Source organism: Cottoperca gobio, chromosome 14, assembly GCF_900634415.1.
Source record: "Cottoperca gobio chromosome 14, fCotGob3.1, whole genome shotgun sequence".
NCBI classification, from domain to species: Eukaryota; Metazoa; Chordata; class Actinopteri; order Perciformes; family Bovichtidae; genus Cottoperca; species Cottoperca gobio.
The window spans coordinates 4,589,893-4,608,503 of NC_041368.1; the positions used below are offsets into that span (position 1 = coordinate 4,589,893).

Sequence of the window (18,611 nt, forward strand, 5' to 3'; positions counted from 1 at the left end):
TTATTTTAACTTTTGTTACCTTAAGTACATTTCGCTGATAACACTTCTGGACATTTACTTGTATCTTTTATTTAAATAAAAATAAATAAGAAATCAATGCCTGATTTAGTTGCTTTATATAAATTCTTGACGCGCCTACATTCCCCATAATGCACTCGGCTCAGTTTCCGGTCCTGCGCCGTTTCTGGAGCGGATTGGAACCCGGAGTCAGGATTTGCTAAATGAAGGGTCTTTAGCAGAAAAGGTAACGTGTTTCTCTGTACATGTACTTCGGTTTCCTACAAAATGGCGACGCAGTTTTGTAGTAAAGGTGCAGCTGCTTTGTCCGGTTCGCTCGGGGCTCTCTTGCGCCGCCTCCACTGCTGACTGCTGGCCGTTGAAGAGCATCGACTCCGGTTTGGTGGTTTGTGTCTCCGGTCCATCCGCCATGCCGACTGTTCTTTGTTACATTTTAGTGAAGAGGAGCCGCTCAGATCGGAGTTAAAACCCGGCTACAGTTTGGGAGCGACTCAAATCCTGGATCCCATGTCCTGCCCGGACTGCATACGTTAATATGCATCCCCCAACTGTATCGCTTTTACTAAAAAACAGTTAATGTTGTGATAATACACTACTGTTTAGCCTGGAGGTATGATGCATGCAATGCAGCTGAAGTGTCCCAGGTAATATGTGTATGCAGGCTTGGTAGTTAAACTACATTATGATACACTCTCGTAAAAGTAGTTCCTTCATATAAATGCAATTTCTTCTTAGACGTTGTGTGGGACTTGATCGCTGGTCAGCAGTTTCCTATAAATGACATGTATAGTGTAATGATATCCCCTTCTATTTGTAGGCTGGCATAATGGCTGAGCAGACGCCAGATGAGTTCATCTGTGAGTATGAATCTAGCTGCTCTCGCTGTACTGACAAGGTGTGACAGGGGGCTGTGGTGACTGACAGGTGTGATGTGTGTGGCAGGGTGCGAGGACTGTGGCCAGTACCATGACTCCGAGTGTCCCGAGCTGGGACCGCTGGTGACCGTCCAGGACTCCTACGTCCTCAGCCGGGCCCGGTGAGTGCCTGAACTTCACTAGTGATTCCATCCATCCATTTAACTTAAGTTCATTGTCTGAGATTCAACCAGAGAAAGATTCAAAGCATGTATGTCAGTCAGCTACAGACGTGTAAACTGAGCCTGACTCTATCCTACTCAGGAGAGGGGGAATGAAAATACAAAGCCTTTACTAGTGTCATGTTATGAATATTATAGACCTTGAAAAGAGAGTGAGTAAAGAGCCTGTTGCAGATGGTTGACTCTCTGGCACTTCCATCCCACACTTGCTAAATTGGGATCTTCAGGCAAATCCACATTTTATTTTGAAATGCCTGAAATAATAATAGAGTTATGGTATTCCCATAACACCAGATAAAGTACTGAGGAAATAATATGTAATGAGTTTTGTGTTATTGCCATTTCATAGCAACGCTGTTCTTTTCCTGGATCAGGTCGTCTCTACCGAACAGCCTGGAGATCAGGCAGGCAGCTGACGGGCAGGAGGGGGTGTTTGTGCTGCGCCGGCTCGTCAAGAGGACCCGCTTTGGGCCCTTTGAGGCTAAGAGGGTCCCCCACCTGGAGAAGGAAGGAGTGTTCCCTCTTAAGGTGCAGCTTGATGAACCCTGAAGAGTTCTTGTATCTACTTGTTTTGATTTTATTTAGTAGAAATGTGTTTCCCCGGGTCGGGTTACTGCGAATGGGTACTGTCCTGTAAAAAAAGGCAGTTTACATTAAAATGGTTAAGTTTGCGTAAAAAGTACAATGGCCTGATTTTTTTAAAGTTGCACAGTCTTCTTCGTTAGGAAGAAACACTTGTTGCTCTGTTATGTCATCAATAGATGGATGTGGTTGTTCACCTTCGATCCTCCATTGAGCAGATCTTCCAGAAGGACGCTGTGGTGGTGTGTTTTGACTCCAGCAGTGAAGAAGACTGCAACTGGATGATGCTGGTGCGACCTGCCACCGACCACAAACGCCAGAATCTGACCGCTTACCAGCTGGACGATGACGTGTACTTCAACACCTCTCAGGTGCGTCGCTCCACCCTAAATCTGAGCCTTTCAGGGCTGCTGCTGCTGTTGGTCCAAGATTTCACGGATTTATTGAGTCGTGCAGCTCATTAATTTCTGACAGGAGATTTGTGTGTTCTTACCTTTTGCCCCTGCTGTTTCCCAGGATGTGCTGCCAGGAACAGAGCTGAGGGTCTGGTATGGAGCTTTCTATGCCAAGAAGATGGAGAGGCCCATGCTTAAGCCTCTACTTCAATCAGCACCTCCACCAGGTAGATGACTGAGGCTGTTGTAGCGTGTCATGGCGACAGTGTGAGATGTGTCTTATAGTTTTTCTCTCTTTTACTCAGAGCTGACCGAGACCTCAGAGAAAGGTGAAGCCCACGTGCCCCCCGTGACTGAAGAAAACAATGCAGGTAGGATCATTTAAAACACCCAGCAGCTCCGTCAGTCCAGCTTAGATATGTCCTCTGCTTTCAGTAAGAGGAAAGCTATGTTAAGGGTCATGTCTGAGTGTTTTACGCTTTACATTGTAGATGGTAGTGTTCAGCTGTTCCTCTTCACAGTGAGTCCATCAGGGCAGGAAGTCCAACTGTTAAAAACATCTCTAAGCTGAGGAAATGCAGAGTCATTGTTACACGCTCTAATTCCCCTACTTCCTTCTGTTGATCTTAGGCAACATGCTGAGTCATCTCGATGAAGTGAAAACAGCAACAGAGCTTACGGGAGAGCCGCACCTGCCCCAGGAGGAGAGCCTGGCGTGCCCCGATGAGGAGGAGAGCGACCGCCCCGCAGCTCAGCCGGCCCCCAAGAGAGGGCAGGGCCGAGGGAGGAGAGCGAAGGGACGCAGGCCCGGAGCTACAGCTACTGCAAGCAAAAACAAAGGTGAGGAAGAAAATACAGTCAGACTTGAGCATAAACATCCAGCCTCAGACGCATAACAGGCGTATGTAACATAACATAGGGCATGCCACAAAATTAATATTTCATTACACGATTATTCTGGCTTCACTATATTATCCTTCTATCCCTCCTAACAGTTTAGAAGTGGTTCTTTGAGATCTACTTTTGTACATTACTGGAGCAAGTTTGTGAAGATAGGCTTGATATCCTGTTGAGATGAACACTTGTAAAGGATCTAAAAGGTCTGTATTTGTGTCGGTCCATGAGAGAGCAAAAGAAAAAGACACTAGTTATTCCACTGTGGTCGCGTTTCACAATATAATACACGTTTTCCTCCGCTTGCTATCACCACACGATCACCATCACTGTCACTCTGCCTTGTGACGTGTGTAACTCATAACTCTGAGAGGAACAAGTTGCAACAGGTTCAGGCACATTCTGCAGAGGTTGTCGGATGGCATTCTGGGGAAATGTTTCTAATATGTAACTGAGGTAGTAAGAGATGGAGGATATTCAGCTGCTAGCATGGCTGTTCTGTGGAGAGAAAAACATTTAATGTACCTATATTTACTGTCCTTATAAAGAATATAAAGAAGTTTGTGGTTCAACTGTAAAATATGATCTCCATCAAATACAGTATCATCAGTAACTAGCTTTAAGGTCTTTGGCAAAAGTGTTTATGTTTAAAGAAAAGATGAACATATCTGCCAATATGTGTTGTTATCTTTAGTAAGTCTCTTGTTTTTTTATCTTATTTTTACTATAATATCAATTGTCTTTATTTCCATTATTATTATTATGTTCATTCTATGTCTTATTTCCCTTATTGTAAAGCATATTGTGCTTAATTTCTTGCCTAACAGTTGCTATGCAAACAATGTTTATATTATTATTGTTGTTGTTGTTATTATTATTATTATTATTATTATTATTATTATTATTATGATAATTTGACATTGGATTCCTGATGTGTTCAGATGTGAAGCCCTCGGTGGAGAGCTCCCAGTCAGTGTCCTCTGAGGCAGCAGAGAGCAGCCTGCTGAGCTCTGCGGGCAGCGGGCCGGTCCTGAAGAGACACAAAACCAGAGAGCACAAGAGGGTGTACCGCTGCTCCCTCTGCAACAAGGTCTTCCAGAACAGCAGCAACCTCAACAGACACGTCCGCTCTCATGGTACGTACGTGGAGATTTGTGAGTCGAAGGGAATTCATCACATAGTTGAAATGCAGTTGCATCGGGAATGGGTGGATGTAAAGTATTAAGGAATATATTCTCGTCTACTCTCCCAGGTGATAAGCTGTTCAAATGTGATGAATGTGACAAGTTGTTCAGCCGCAAGGAGAGTCTAAAGCAGCACATCTCTTACAAGCACAGCAAGAACATGGTGAGTAACACTCCAGGCTGTCAGCGCCGGACCTTTTCCTTCCCTTGCTAGTTATTGTATTAATGTGTTTTATTTTAATGTGCTCCCAACAGCCTGACCAGGAGTACAGATATAAATGCAACACGTGTGAGAAATCCTTTCGCCTGGAAAATGCCTTAAAGTTCCACAACTGTCGAACAGGTCGGACAGGCTTTTATTTTTAGTTTAATATGAAGTTATCTCCTCTCCTTTTTAAAAATGTCTCCCTGCGAAGTCTTATCCATAATAGGTTCTTCTTCTTCTTCTTCTTCTTCTTCTTCTTCTTCTTCTTCTTCTTCTTCTTCTTCTTCTTCTTCTTCTTCTTCTTCTTCTTCTTCTTCTTCTTCTTCTTCTTCTTCTTCTTCTTCTTCTCTCTCCAGACGACAAGACGTTCCAGTGCGATATCTGCTCGCGGTTCTTCTCCACCAACAGTAACCTTTCCAAGCACAAGAAGAAGCACGGCGAGAAGCTCTACTCCTGTGAAATCTGCAACAAGATGTTCTACCGCAAAGATGTGATGCAGGAGCACCACAGGAGGCACGGCGTGGGTGAGTCCCGCGGGAGCACAGAGCAACGCTTCATTTAGTTTTAAGAACGGGTAATGTAGATGTCACTTTGTGTTGAGGTGCATCATTCACAATTCAGGTGAATTTCCTCAAGAAACATGGGACTACTTCACATTCCTAAAATACAGAACAGCAGAGAGCTCAAACGACACCTTTAGTTGCGTGTCACCATATTTATCCTGTTGGGCCTTTTAAGCTCTTTGCTGAACTAAAACCATAATGCATCTCTACAGGACCAAAGCACATGAAGAGAGAGGAGCTGGAGGTCAATGGAGAAGAGGGGACCAGGTACAGGAAGGAGCCGTCACCCTGTCCCATCTGTGGCAAGGTGAGCACTCTGTACTGGAGCAAAGCTTCATGGCCCTGCACACAAATCCTGGCTGTTCCGAAGTACTTCATCCGTGGCGTGCATATGTGTGTTTTTGTGCACAGGTGTTCTCCTGCAGGAGCAACATGAACAAGCATCTGTTGACTCACGGTGATAAGAAGTACACCTGTGAGATCTGCGCACGCAAGTTCTTCCGTGTGGACGTACTTCGTGATCACATTCACGTTCACTTCAAGGTGAGAGAGGAGGCTGTTTCACTCGTGCTGAACAAACGCAGACATTTCTCTGTCGCTCACTTTTGTGTGTGTGTGTGTGTGTGTGTGTGTGTGTGTGTGTGTGTGTGTGTGTGTGTGTGTGTGTGTGTGTGTGTGTGTGTGTGTGTGTGTGTGTGTGTGTGTGTGTGTGTGTGTGTGTGTGTGTGTGTGTGTGTGTGTGTGTGTGTGTGTGTGTGTGTGATACACATTAGAAAGCCTTGTCTGGAATGAGGCATGATGTCATGTAGTAACTAAGTTTTTTTTTTTTGGCTAATAAATAAGTATACAGTCCCCTCAAACTATTGGAACAGCGAGGTCAATTCCTTTATTTTTGCTGTACACTGAAAACAATTGAGTTTGACATCATAACTGCCTCAAGCCTGCCACCCATTGACATCACCAAACGTTTGCATTCTTCTTTTGTGATGCCTTTCCAGGCTTTCACCGCAGCCTCTTTCACTTGTTTGGTTCAGGGGGTTTCTCCCTTCAGTCTCCTCTTTAGCAGGTAAAATGCTCATTAGGGTTCAAGTCTGGAGATTGACTTAAACCTTCCACTTCTTTCCCCTGGTGAACTCCCTGGTTGTTTTAGCAGTGTGTTTTGGGTCGTTGTCTTGCTGCATGATGAAGGATCTCCCGATCAGTTTGGTTGTATCTCTCTTTAGGTTGGCAGACAAAATGTTTCTGTAGACTTCCCAGAAGAAGCCATGCAAGCCCCAGCCATGTCATTACCTCCACCGTGTTTCACAGATGAGCTTGTGTGTTTGGGATCATGAGCTGATCCCTTCTTTCTCCACGCGTTAGCCTCTCCATCACTTTGGCAAAGGTTCATCTTTGTCTCATCAGTCCAGAACTTTGTCCCAGAACTTTTGAGCCTCGTCGCTGTACTTTATGGCAAATTCTAATCTGACCTTCATGTTCTTATTGCTAATGAGTGGTTTGCATCTTCTGGTGTAGCCTCTGTACTTTGGTTCCCAATATCTTCTGCGAATGGTGGATTGTGAAACCTTCACTCCTGCCCTCTGGAGGTTGTTGATGATGTCACTGACAGTTGTTCTAGAGTTTTTCTTTACAGTTCTCACAATGTTTCTGTCATCAACTGCTGAGGTTTTCCTTGGTCTACCAGTTCGACGTCTGTTGTTCAGTACACCAGTGGTTTCTTTCTTCTTCAGGACATTTAAAATGGTTGTTCTGGCTATGGCCAATGTTTGTGCAATGGCTCTGATTGATTTTCCATCTTCTCTCAGTTTCAATATTGTTTGCTTTTCTCCCATAGACAGCTCTCTGGTCTTCATGTTGGTTACACCTTTAAAGCTATAAATGCAGTCTGTACAGGCAAAACCCAAAGCTGAAACAGAGTAGACATTCAGTGCTATTTATTGTTTGAATTATCAATGCACAGGACACATCTGGGCAACAAGAAACACCTGTCAGTCACATGTTCCAATACTTTTGCTCACTTGAAAAATGGGTGCGTTCAAACAAAAGGTGCTATCTCCTAAATTGTTTATCAGATCTAGATGTAAATACCTGGAAATGGAAGCTTAAAGACTGATTATTTTTCTCTCATGTTCATCTTTTGATATCAAACTCAATTGTTTTCAGTGTACAGCTAAAATAAAGGAATTGACCTCGCTGTTCCAATAGTTTTGGAGGTTATATATACTGTATATATAATTTAATGATTGCAGAGTACTCTTGCTTCCACCTCTGTTTGATTCAACAGGTGATCTCAGGCTGATTTTAACAAAACGGTATACGGTACGGTTATACACTCAATCCACTAAAACTTCTGCCTCTTATGCACAACCATGTTACAAAGCTGCGCCTGCATATGCACTGAGCTAAAGACGTCCAGGAGTTCTGCTGAGTCATCAGCTAACATGACACTTTACGTTTACAGGGTTCAGGCAGCCAATGAAAGTGCAGTGTAATGTAACAGGTGAATGTAAGTCGACATTGTCCCCTGCTCTTCCAGGCTATGGAGGAGGAGTAGTGATGTATTCCTTGGATCAGCCTAACATTTCTGACTTTATGCTCAAGGAGTTCTTGTGGTTTCTGTGATTCATCATTTGAGAATCCTGTTTTATTGACTGCTTTGTGCTGTCACTGGTTTTTAAATAGCACCTTGAATCAAACATGTTTCAGCAAATTAGGTTTTGACACCTTCTCTGGATCTTCGCTGTCATTGAGCTGAATCACAGAGTTGTGCTTGTTCCAGGATATAGCCTTAATGGACGAGCAGGAGAGAGAGTGCTTCATCAAGAAGATCGGCATTTCAGCAGGCGACAGCGACGAAACTGACGATGATGAAGAGGAAGAAGATCCCGAGCACTACAAGTACAACTGCAAGAAATGCCAAGTAAGCTGTGTCCTGACAGGCATGGAGATCACATGCACACGTAAAGTTCTTTATCTTATGAACGTGTAAAAATGTCCAAACAATTCAGGGAGTTAAAGCACATTTTAGAATACAATGTTTTGTCTTTCCCCAGTTATCTTGAGCAGAGTGTTCATCAACATGTCCAAGGCCGTCTGATTCATACAGCTAAGAGCACATAATAATAACCTAACGTAATATAACTTCATGAGCCTTCTGTGTCTCTAGCTGTCATTTGCAAAGGGCAAAGAGTACCTGAAGCACATCCTGGAGCAGCACAAGGAGAGAGGCTACGGCTGCGGGATCTGTAACCGACGCTTCGCACTGAAGGCCACCTACAATGCTCACCTGGTCATCCACAGAGAGCAGCTGCCTGACCCTGCAGTGCAGAAGTAAGCACACAAACATGTTCCTCCTCTCCGCTTGTGCTCTATATGTTTGTCTAGCATTGTCCAATCAAGGCTGAGTTAATGGATCAGGATGGAGACAAGAATGTCAGCTGAGGTTTATATGACCAAATATTACAGACACTCATTTGAAGTGTGCTGATTAGGAGAGTCCAAGCGAAAGCCTTTTTTAAATGTCTTCAAATATACCGATTGCAAAAGAGGAGATGGAGATAAAGAGAAGCAGATGTGTTGAGGAATGCATTTTGAATGTGTTGCTAATCATTTGCACGCTAAGTGTAATCACTACGGAGACAGTTCAGGTCAGGATGTAGCTCTGCAGCTGAAAGTATGACGGGAACAGAAAGGGACATTTCAAAGTGAAACTGAAACGTAAAATTAACAATAATTTCTACTCTGCTCATCTGTCCTATAGGTACATCCACCCGTGTGAAATCTGTGGCCGAATATTCAACAGCATTGGTAACCTGGAAAGGCACAAGATCATTCACACTGGTGAGCAACAACCTGGGATCAAATGTCCAGTATTAAATGTTGTCACTTGTCCCGTTACGTGTCGATCCTTAACCACTTAATGTTGAAGTTTCCTGAGCTAAATATTTAGGAAAGGGTTAGTTCCGTGCATGTTCTTTTATGACTACGATACAATTTAAAATGACAGTTTATGTTTTCAAGACACAGCAAATATCTGTGTATCAATAGAAAGAGGATATATTGTGTATAAGAGCCGTGTGGAATCAGAATCAGACACACGTACAAGGAATATGACCTCGATACTGTGTTGCTCTCAATGTACACAGTAACACGGCCAAAGACCGGGACAACAAAGGTGAATAATGGACACATTTCACTACTATGTACAGAAATAAATATAAAAATATATATGTTATACAGTATACAGCAAGCAACACCAGTGATTATTCTACAGTGGTGCGAAGGTTGCTGGAATAAATACGGAATGATTAATGTCCCAGGTCGCTTTTATACTTGGTGTAGGTGGCAGAATATACAGAAATAATATATTTATATTTGACAGTGATGATGCGAACGTGTTTATGCGCAGTGAGTATTTACAGGTTCAGTGGATGTTTGTTTTATTTAGTCTTTATTTATGCAGGTAAAATGTCATTGAGACACAGGGTCTCATTCTCAAGAGAGACCTGATCAGATGGTAACAGCACCACACAAGTTACAGACGGGACACTAATCACAGAGGCAACACTCAAATAAAACACCATAAAATAAATCGTCATTGAAAATGCAAAGTGCGTAGAATTAGGTATTGCAAGAACAAACACCGACAGATGATTTCTCCAGATCTTTAAAAATGAGCTTAAAATCTTTATGAATAAAATAAAATGTCAAATGTTTAGTGTTACAGGGTTATTAACAGTGTGTCTGATGCTACTGTTCATCAGAGAAACTGTTCCTGTGTCCTCCCAGAGGGGACGAGTTCATTCAAACCTGTGCTGGAGGGCTTCTTGGGGACGGGGATGATGGTTGAAGCAGGAGGGGGCTGTTAAGATCTGTGTGAAGATGGTCGGCACAGACTTTCTTGTTCTTTTTCTTACTTCTGTCTGTGATATACATATTTTGAGTTTTGGAACTACACTTCCCGTAGTGCAGGAAGTATAATGTTGCCATGGGGCTATTGGTGAGTTAGCTGTGAGCTACACCTTCAGCCCTGACACATGAGTTTTCAGCTGTTCCCGTTGACACTGCACTTTTCTTATTGCTTTTAAAACTAAAGAAAAGTTTCCAACGAGAAGATTACAGAGCAAGATCTGAAGTTTCTCTGATTGTGAAGCCCATTAATGGAAGTTTATTAAACGGTTAATAGGGTTGCCTCCCAGATCTATTGGTACATTGTGTTAGATGGAAATTTAATATGAATGTGTGACGCATTTATAAATAAATGCGTCACATTTATTAGAAAGAAAAAGGTGAGGGTTTATGACATTAAAAACAAGTTGTAATCTGTAACAACAAGTTGCACACAGAGACTCACGATGAAGACACAGGAAAGCATTTCTATATTTCTGCTGGTGATTTTAGTGTCTGCGTGTGTCTGTGTGGTCATCCAGGGGTGAAGAGCCACGGCTGTGATAAGTGTGGCAAATCATTTGCAAGGAAGGACATGCTGAAGGAGCACCTGAGGGTTCACGATGACATCCGGGACTTCCTGTGTGCAGAGTGCGGGAAAGGTCAGATCACACAGCTCATTACTTTCTTCTCAATGTGTAGGTGTTTGCATCATCGCCAGTACGAGTAAATCTTTTCTTGTGCAGGCATGAAGACCAAGCACGCTCTGAGGCACCACATGAAGCTGCACAAGGGCATCAAAGAGTACGAGTGTAAGGAGTGCAACCGCAAGTTTGCCCAGAAAGTCAACATGCTGAAACACTACAAGAGACACACGGGTGAGTCAAAGTGTGTGTTACTGATTCATTAAAGATGCATTCTAGATAAATGGAACCGCCACAGGGTCATGTTTACCTCCTAACGCAGTTCGGCGTCTGCAAACCGGTCATTTATAGTTATTTATTTTGATCAATTATGAAGTTTATTCATTTTTACAATGGTGCTTTATTTAATTGCAGACAGACGTTAATTCAGTAATAAACTGTACAACCATTAAACATGTGACATGGGCCCTAAAATAAAGAAATATAAAAAAGGTATTGAATGACCTCGTGCAGTGCCCGTTCAGCACATCTGTTCTGAAAGAGCTGAATGCTTCGGCCTGTGGTGTTTCCAAGGAATCACCCACACAAGTTGGCACGGTGGGCAACTGCCTGGGCCCCACCTTGATTTCCTTTACTTTGTAGCATTATTATTATTATTATTATTATTATTATTATTATATTTCCTTGAGACTAACACTAACCTTACCCTAGGTCTTCAACCTAAAATGTAATAATTTACGGAATGGGGAATGTCGTCCCCACAATGTGACGGTGTAATCAGATTACAGATAAATGGATGAAAAAGACGTCTTAATTAAACAATGGCCGTTGCTAGGCAACCGGGCGTGGCGCAAATGGTGCATTGCGGTGCATGCCCACTGTACGCAACTAGACTGGCAAAGAGAAATTCAAAGCATGCTGGGATACCTGTGCGACGAGAGAGCGTGACAACTTGACAAATTCAAACAGTGCTCACATCGAGGCAGCCAATCGAGTTGCAGCTAGCGGCGACTTTCCGAACAGCTCTGTGTACAAGCAGGGAATGCCAAAGTGAGACTAATGATGTATCCTGAATGTGATTGCTACATGTGACACGGACAAACACAAAGCACATCATGTGACTGACATTTTGCTTGCAGGAATAAAGGACTTCATGTGCGAGCTGTGTGGAAAGACGTTCAGTGAGAGGACGACTCTAGAGACACACAAGCTCATCCACACAGGCAAGTGTCTGGATAAAAACCCGCCTGATGCACACGTCTCAGTCTGTTCCTCTGACTATTACAAGACCGTTACAAGCTGAACATGGGTGCCTGTCATTTGAAATGAAAACTGGAGTGGTTTATGGTTGGACAAGAACCAATTTCTGCAGCACGATTTCAGCAGCCAGAATAAAAACGCACGATAAGATAAGAAACAGAACGTCACTCATAAATGAGAGGACTGTAAAGCACTAAAGGTTGAAGGGGGAGGGGGGGAGAACGATTCTTTGGGAACAGAGAGGGAAAGATGACATCAATACTACATTTCTTAATTCCTAAACTTGTGAAGTAGAAAAAGTCCAGAAACTTACAACATATAGTAAAAGGTCTTGTGTTGAGTGTAGAAGGAGATGAGTCCCTCTGTTTCCAGACATTATGCAACACTAAACACTGCAACACTGCAGTCCTGCGAAAAGTATCAAGTTTCAAGTTCTTTGTCATGTGCAGTTACAGAGAAGCAGTCATTGCCAATGAAAAAGTTAGATCTCAGGCTCCCTCCAACAATGCTCATTAAATATGTACAGAAAGAAAAACATGCAGGTAAAACATTTGAATTATATTTTTTATTGATGTATTTAGTTATATTTATGACAATCTTGCCAGTTTTGTGGCTCCATAGTAAAGACGTTTAAGTTGCTTTTTTACATATTTTTATTTACATAATACAGATCAAAAGGTAAAAACTGTGTGTGTGTGTGTGTGTAGCAGAGCACCAGTTACATTACAACTGGTGCTCTGCTACCTGAAATCAGTTCTATTTGGGTTCATAAACTCAATCCATCCTTTCCAACATTTATCAAACATGTCTTTCTTTCTCCATTGCAAAAAATGTAAAACCAAAAGTAGAAACCAGTCTGTGAGTTTACCTTTAAGGTCAGAGCCAGTAGTCTGCAGTGTTTGCATCAGTGGAGGACTGACCCAGTGCCCTCTCTCTGCAGTGGGTAAGACGTGGACATGTGCGACGTGTGATAAGAAGTACCTGACAGAGTACATGCTGCAGAAGCACGTCCACCTCACTCACGAGAAGGTGGAGGCCCAGTCGTGTCACCTCTGTGGGACCAAGGTCTCCACCCGCGCCTCCATGAACCGACATCTGCGACGCAAACACCCTGAGGTGAGTCATGTTGGGAAACGCTTTACCGCCCAGGCCAGTTGCTTTTATTAAATCCTAAGTGTCCTTGTTCTCCTTTGTGCCTCCAGGTGGTGTCAGTTAGGATGGATGAGTTTGATGATCTTCAGGAACCCTCGACGATCAATGATTCGTCCATCAGCATTGTGCAGGTTAGAGTGCAGCTCTATCACAATTCACTTTTGTGGTATATTGTGGAACGCAACGAGAGACTGATGCTAAAAAGATGTTGATGCCACTGGTTCCCAGCCTGGGGGTCGGTCGCCAAAGCTTCACAGGGGTTCTTCTTCATTGGAGGGGCGAAAGACTATATTATATATATACTGCTGCCTTTTATCTCAACATTTCATTCATTTCTGTGAAGAAAAATGTATGAAACTGTTCATTTTAAAGTTTAGATTATTATTTATGATGTAAACTAAAATAAAACCTCACGATAAAGACACAAGCTGCTACACACAGAGCCTTCCCTCCCTGCTAAACATCCTCGTCCTGCATTAGAAAAGTGCACAGTTCAAACAACCAAAGTGAGACAACAGAACTAAAAACAAACAAACACTGAATTTGTCAAAAACTATTGTTAAAAACTCCAAACAAAACAAACCTAATGCAGAGCGTTGTATTAAAAATCCCTAAAAATTATATCTGACGCAATATTCACAGGAAATAATCTGTTCAAATCGCTCGTTTTACACAAACTGTTTGGGTTGATTGTGCAATGTATCGGTGGTTCTGTATTGTTACTGTTATGCAATATGAAATAGCCATAAAATATGTCACTTAGTCAGTAAACTCAATGAGTCCCTTCTGTTCTTTATACTTGTAGGGCCGTGCACGTTTATTAATTGTGTTTTAAGCCGGTATATCTGCTCAGTTGCAGATAAAGATTAGTCTACACTAATATTATCAGTGTTATACTATTTGTAGTATTGTAATAATTAGATTTCAGTGGTGGTTACGTAGCATTTCCTTCTGACTCGTTAGATACAAACATTTCCAATAATGTTTGGAAACGATAAAGTCCAACTGTAGAGAGAGATGTAATCATTTCCAAAATTCTCAACATGTTTATCTAACATAAAATATTCTGCTTCAATCCAACGTTTTCACTGCAGGCAAAAAAGTGTTGGCTCTCCTGCGTGCCGCTCACAAAGGGAGACACACACACTGACACTTAAATTCATTAAAGAAAGTTTATTTATTTATTAAGAAAAGACATTTAATCCCATGAATCACGTTCAGGCGTACAGTGTACCATTACTATGACTTGTGTTTGCAGGAAGACTCAATGAATAAATCCTCCTGTCACTGTCTATAAATAATAATATTAATAATACTTATTCTATGTTCTCATGATACTTCACCGTCCCCCTCAGCCCACTCTGACCCTGGATAGAGACGGCATGCCTCAGGAGAGGTCCAGCCGACCTTCCCGACACCCCAAGAAGAAGCAGAGAGTTCAAACTGAGCCGGAGCTCTCGGAGTCTGACGAATACGTTGATTTCACGGATGCGAGGCACGAGCCCATGGCAGAGTTCAACGCCGTCATCGTCGGAGACGAGACTGAGACGAGCTCTGCGGTGCAGAGTATCCAACAGGTACAGGAAGATTTTTAAGTTCTGGTTTTATTGTCATAATAACTTGTCCAATCTCTTTTCTTTTTCAAAGACCAGCAAACAAAACTTCATCCCATTTCTTGTGAAGTGTCAAATGCCCAGAGACAGCAGCTGGTCACATCCTGCTGATGGCCAGCAGAATAAATAAAAACGCACAGAAGCAGTAGTGATTTGTATTTGTTGTAAAGTAAAGCTTCAACCGTTGTGGCTCTGTTTTACTGTGAGCTTGATTTTCTTTTTGTTGCTTTGTTGATTGATTTTAATATCAACAGTTGTCAACGTGTAATAAAATGTCCCTGCAAAAGGGTGATGATTAAATAAAACCTAAATGTCATAACATCACACGATCACATTAACCAGAAAATATGACTTAATATACATATTTATTAAACTTTAATTTAACAGTAAATGATGACACGTGTAGCAGCTTTTGCAGCAGCTGAACAGATCTAATAAAACATTAGTAAAAACAGTAAAACTGCTGAAAGAAAGTAAAATCAACCAAATCATTATAATACATATTGTAATATAATAATTACATTTATTTTTTATCAATATTATTGAATCCTCAAGAAAGGGGTAACATCCTATATTAAGTCACAATGGACAGTTAAAGTAATGTGATGTACGCTTGCAATGTATTATATCTACCAGATTTGAATACATTGTTGATCACATGACTGTAAACAAATGTGTTATTAGTCCTCCTAATTTTATTAACTCATTTATACATTTACAGTTTGCGTACAGTTTAGAGCACATTTCTTTCACGTCTTTCACATGTATCCACAGTGTTGCTTACAAACTCAAAAAGTGTTCTTAAAGTAATCAAGCAATTTAAATCATCACACCTTAAAGTCATTAAGACTGAAGGTGTGTGTGTGTGTGTGTGTGTGTGTGTGTGTGTGTGTGTGTGTGTGTGTGTGTGTGTGTGTGTGTGTGTGTGTGTGTGTGTGTGTGTGTGTCTCTATAAATACATATGTATGACGTGCTGCTGTTTCAGGTGGTGGTCCTGGCCGACCCCAGCGCTCCATCAGCCTCACCCAACAGCTCGGTGGGGCTGACCAACATCACTGTCACCAGCCACCCCGCCGCCCAGTTCACCAGCCTGCAGCCCGTAGCCGTGGGTCACCTGACTGCCAGCGACCGGCCCCTCAGCCTGGACAACTCCATCCTCACCGTCACCTTCGACACCGTCAGCGGCTCCGCCATGCTTCACAACCGGCCGGCCGAGCTCATCCCAGAGACTGTGGGACCTGGTGGAGGCACGGCGCCCCAATCAGTCGCCCACTTCATCAACGTCACCACTCTGGTCAACCCCATGGGCCACCAGCTGGAGGCCCCGACTCTGGCCTGGAGGCCTGTTCCGGCGGTTGAAGGCGGCCAGGTCACCCCCATGGTGGAGGGGGCTCAGGGGGAGAGTCAGGAGGCCCAGGGTCAGGGAGAGCCAGGCCGGCCCGTCCAGAGTCAGCCGCCCACCTCGCAGAGCAGCTCTGCACAGCAGATGTTCAGCTACTAGAGCAGAGACTGGAGGTGCTGGTCACCTCACACGCTGTAATATAGTAGAGTAGATTTTATCAAACTGTACAAAGCTTTGATCACTGTCACCCTGATGCCTCTCCAGCCCCATGGAAGTGAATGGAATTGTAATTATTTCTTTTTCCTTTTTTTTTTATACTGACAAAACAAAGTGGCTGTTAATAATTAGCATTAAAAAGAGACAGAAATGGTACTTTAGCCGAAATCGCAGACCCTCCTCTGGAAGATTTACATTTCAAACCAAAGCAACATGTTGAACATTCAAATGCCTTACCAGCCTTTTAAACAATGCATGTTCTCAAGATAAATCTGCTGCTCAAAAAATGTAATATGAAAATGTACCAACCTGGAGAAACACATTTGGTGCAGTAAGAACACTTCTACCAGGTTATGTGCTGAGTCATGGATGGCATATTCCTAAAAGAACTCTTGAAATGTTATTTTTGAATGCTGTAAACTGTAATTGTTGTTGAACTGTCTGGAAAAAAACTGGAGTTTTTGTAGTTATTTTTAAAACAAAATACCTTTTTGAAGTGGTTGTTCTTTTTATCTTCATATCATTTTAGTTTGTATGGTAACACAAGGAGAGTATGTCAGCCACAAGGTGACCGTCCTCACATCTCACACCAGTGAGCCTGTTAGTCTGCAGCTGATGGCTTTTCTACAAGCAACACAATGTGATCAGTCTAAAGGGCCTGTCCCACATGTCCGTATGACGGAAACATATACGAGAAATAGTCATCGGATCGGAAAATAGAACGTGTTCAACATTTTCGGACGTACCCAACGTGTGCTTCATAAGATATGCAGCCGTTACACATAAGTTATGTTACGTTAGACATACGTGAATACAGTACGTGACTACGTTAGAGGTACGTTATGTTTATGTCGGCTGACGGTGAACCCTACAGCCAATTTATTGATAACGAGTGGATAACCTATTCCTACCCTATGTTAACATGATGCCTGACGACAGAGTAACTTATTAAACGTGTTTCTACAGTACAGCTAGCATTCAGCTAGTGTTTTGGGAGCTTATTGGGGTTTGAATACAGTACAGGACTGTCTCAGAAAATTAGAATATTGTGATAAAGTTCTTTATTTTCTGTAATGCAATTTAAAAAAACAAAAATGTCATACATTCTGGATTCATTACAAATCAACTGAAATATTGCAAGCCTTTTATTATTTTAATATTGCTGATTATGGCATACAGCTTAAGAAAACTCAAATATCCTATCTCTAAATATTAGAATATCATGAAAAAGTATACTAGTAGGGTGTTCAACGAATCACTTGAATCGTCTAATTAACTCGAAACACCTGCAAGGGTTTCCTGAGCCTTGAAAAACACTCAGCTTGGTTCAGTAAACTAAATCACAAGTATGGGGAAGACTGCTGATCTGACTGCTGTCCAGAGGACCATCATTGACACCCTCCATCAGGAGGGTAAGACACAAAAAGAAATGTCTCAAAGAGCAAGCTGTTCACAGAGTGCAGTTTCAAAGCACATCCACAAAAAGTCTGTTGGAAGGGGGAAATGTGGCAGGAAACGCTGCACAACCAAGAGAGATGACCGCAGCCTTAACAGCATTGTGAAGAAGAGTCGATTCCAGAATTTGGGAGAGCTTCAAAGACAGTGGACTGAAGCTGGAGTCCAGGTATCAAAAGCCACTGTTCACAGACGTGTCTGGGAAATGGGCTACAATAGCCGTATTCCCATGGTCAAGCCACTTCTGAACTCAAGACAACGGAAGAAGCGTCTGACTTGGGCTATGGAAAAGAAGCACTGGACAGTTGCAGAGTGGTCCAAAGTCCTCTTTTCAGACGAAAGCAAGTTTTGTATTTCATTTGGAAGTCAAGGCGCCAGAGTCTGGAGAAAGGCTGGAGAGGAGCAAAATCCAAGTTGCTTGAAATCCAGTGTGAAGTTCCCACAGTCAGCGATGGTTTGGGGAGCCATGTCAGCTGCTGGTGTTGGTCCACTGTGTTTCATCAAGCCCAGAGTAAATGCAGCTGTGTACCAAGAGATTTTAGAGCACTACATGCTTCCGTCTGCTGAAAAGCTCTATGGAGATGAGGAATTCATTTTCCAGCATGATCTGGCACCTGCCCACAGTGCCAAAACCACCAGTAACTGGTGTACTGACCATGGCATTACTGTCCTCGATTGGCCTGCCAATTCCCCTGACCTGAACCCCATAGAGAATATGTGGGGTATTGTGAAGAAGAAGCTGAAAGACACCAGACCCAACAATGCTAATGAGCTAAAGGCCGCTATTGAAGCATCCTGGGCATCCATAACACCTCAGCAATGCCACAGGCTGATTGCCTCCATGCCACGCCGCATTGATGCAGTAATCCGTGCAAAAGGATTCCCAACCAAGTACTGAGTGCATTAATGGACATTTTCAAATGTTTGATTTTGTTTTGCTGTTATAAATCTTTTTTTTTTACTTGGTCTGAGGAACTATTCTAATTTTTTGAGATAGGATTTTTGAGTTTTCTTAAGCTGTAAGCCATAATCAGCAATATTAAAATAATAAAAGGCTTGAAATATTTCAGTTGATTGTAATGAATCCAGAATGCATGACATTTTT

General features: G+C 42.5%; 1 protein-coding gene across 3 annotated transcripts; it reads left to right on the top strand.

Moving 5' to 3' along the window:
* The first annotated feature begins 162 nt into the window (after positions 1–162).
* On the top strand, positions 163–16,547 carry prdm15 (PR domain containing 15). Of its 3 annotated transcripts, none has more exons than XM_029448902.1 (24): positions 163–244; positions 836–875; positions 961–1,054; positions 1,489–1,642; positions 1,915–2,067; positions 2,213–2,318; positions 2,397–2,462; positions 2,722–2,931; positions 3,927–4,121; positions 4,238–4,332; positions 4,425–4,512; positions 4,731–4,898; positions 5,150–5,244; positions 5,349–5,480; positions 7,717–7,857; positions 8,104–8,267; positions 8,698–8,777; positions 10,367–10,486; positions 10,571–10,702; positions 11,608–11,691; positions 12,669–12,844; positions 12,931–13,011; positions 14,236–14,457; positions 15,479–16,547. In XM_029448902.1, the coding sequence occupies exons 2-24, from the start codon at positions 845–847 to the stop codon at positions 15,992–15,994; spliced, it is 3,303 nt and encodes a 1,100-aa protein (XP_029304762.1). In that variant the 5' UTR covers positions 163–244; positions 836–844; the 3' UTR covers positions 15,995–16,547. The 3 variants fall into 3 exon arrangements, with proteins under 3 accessions (XP_029304762.1, XP_029304764.1, XP_029304763.1); XM_029448904.1 differs by lacking the exon at positions 15,479–16,547 and adding an exon at positions 14,528–14,654; XM_029448903.1 differs by lacking the exon at positions 163–244 and adding an exon at positions 257–662.
* Positions 16,548–18,611: the final 2,064 nt, after the last annotated feature.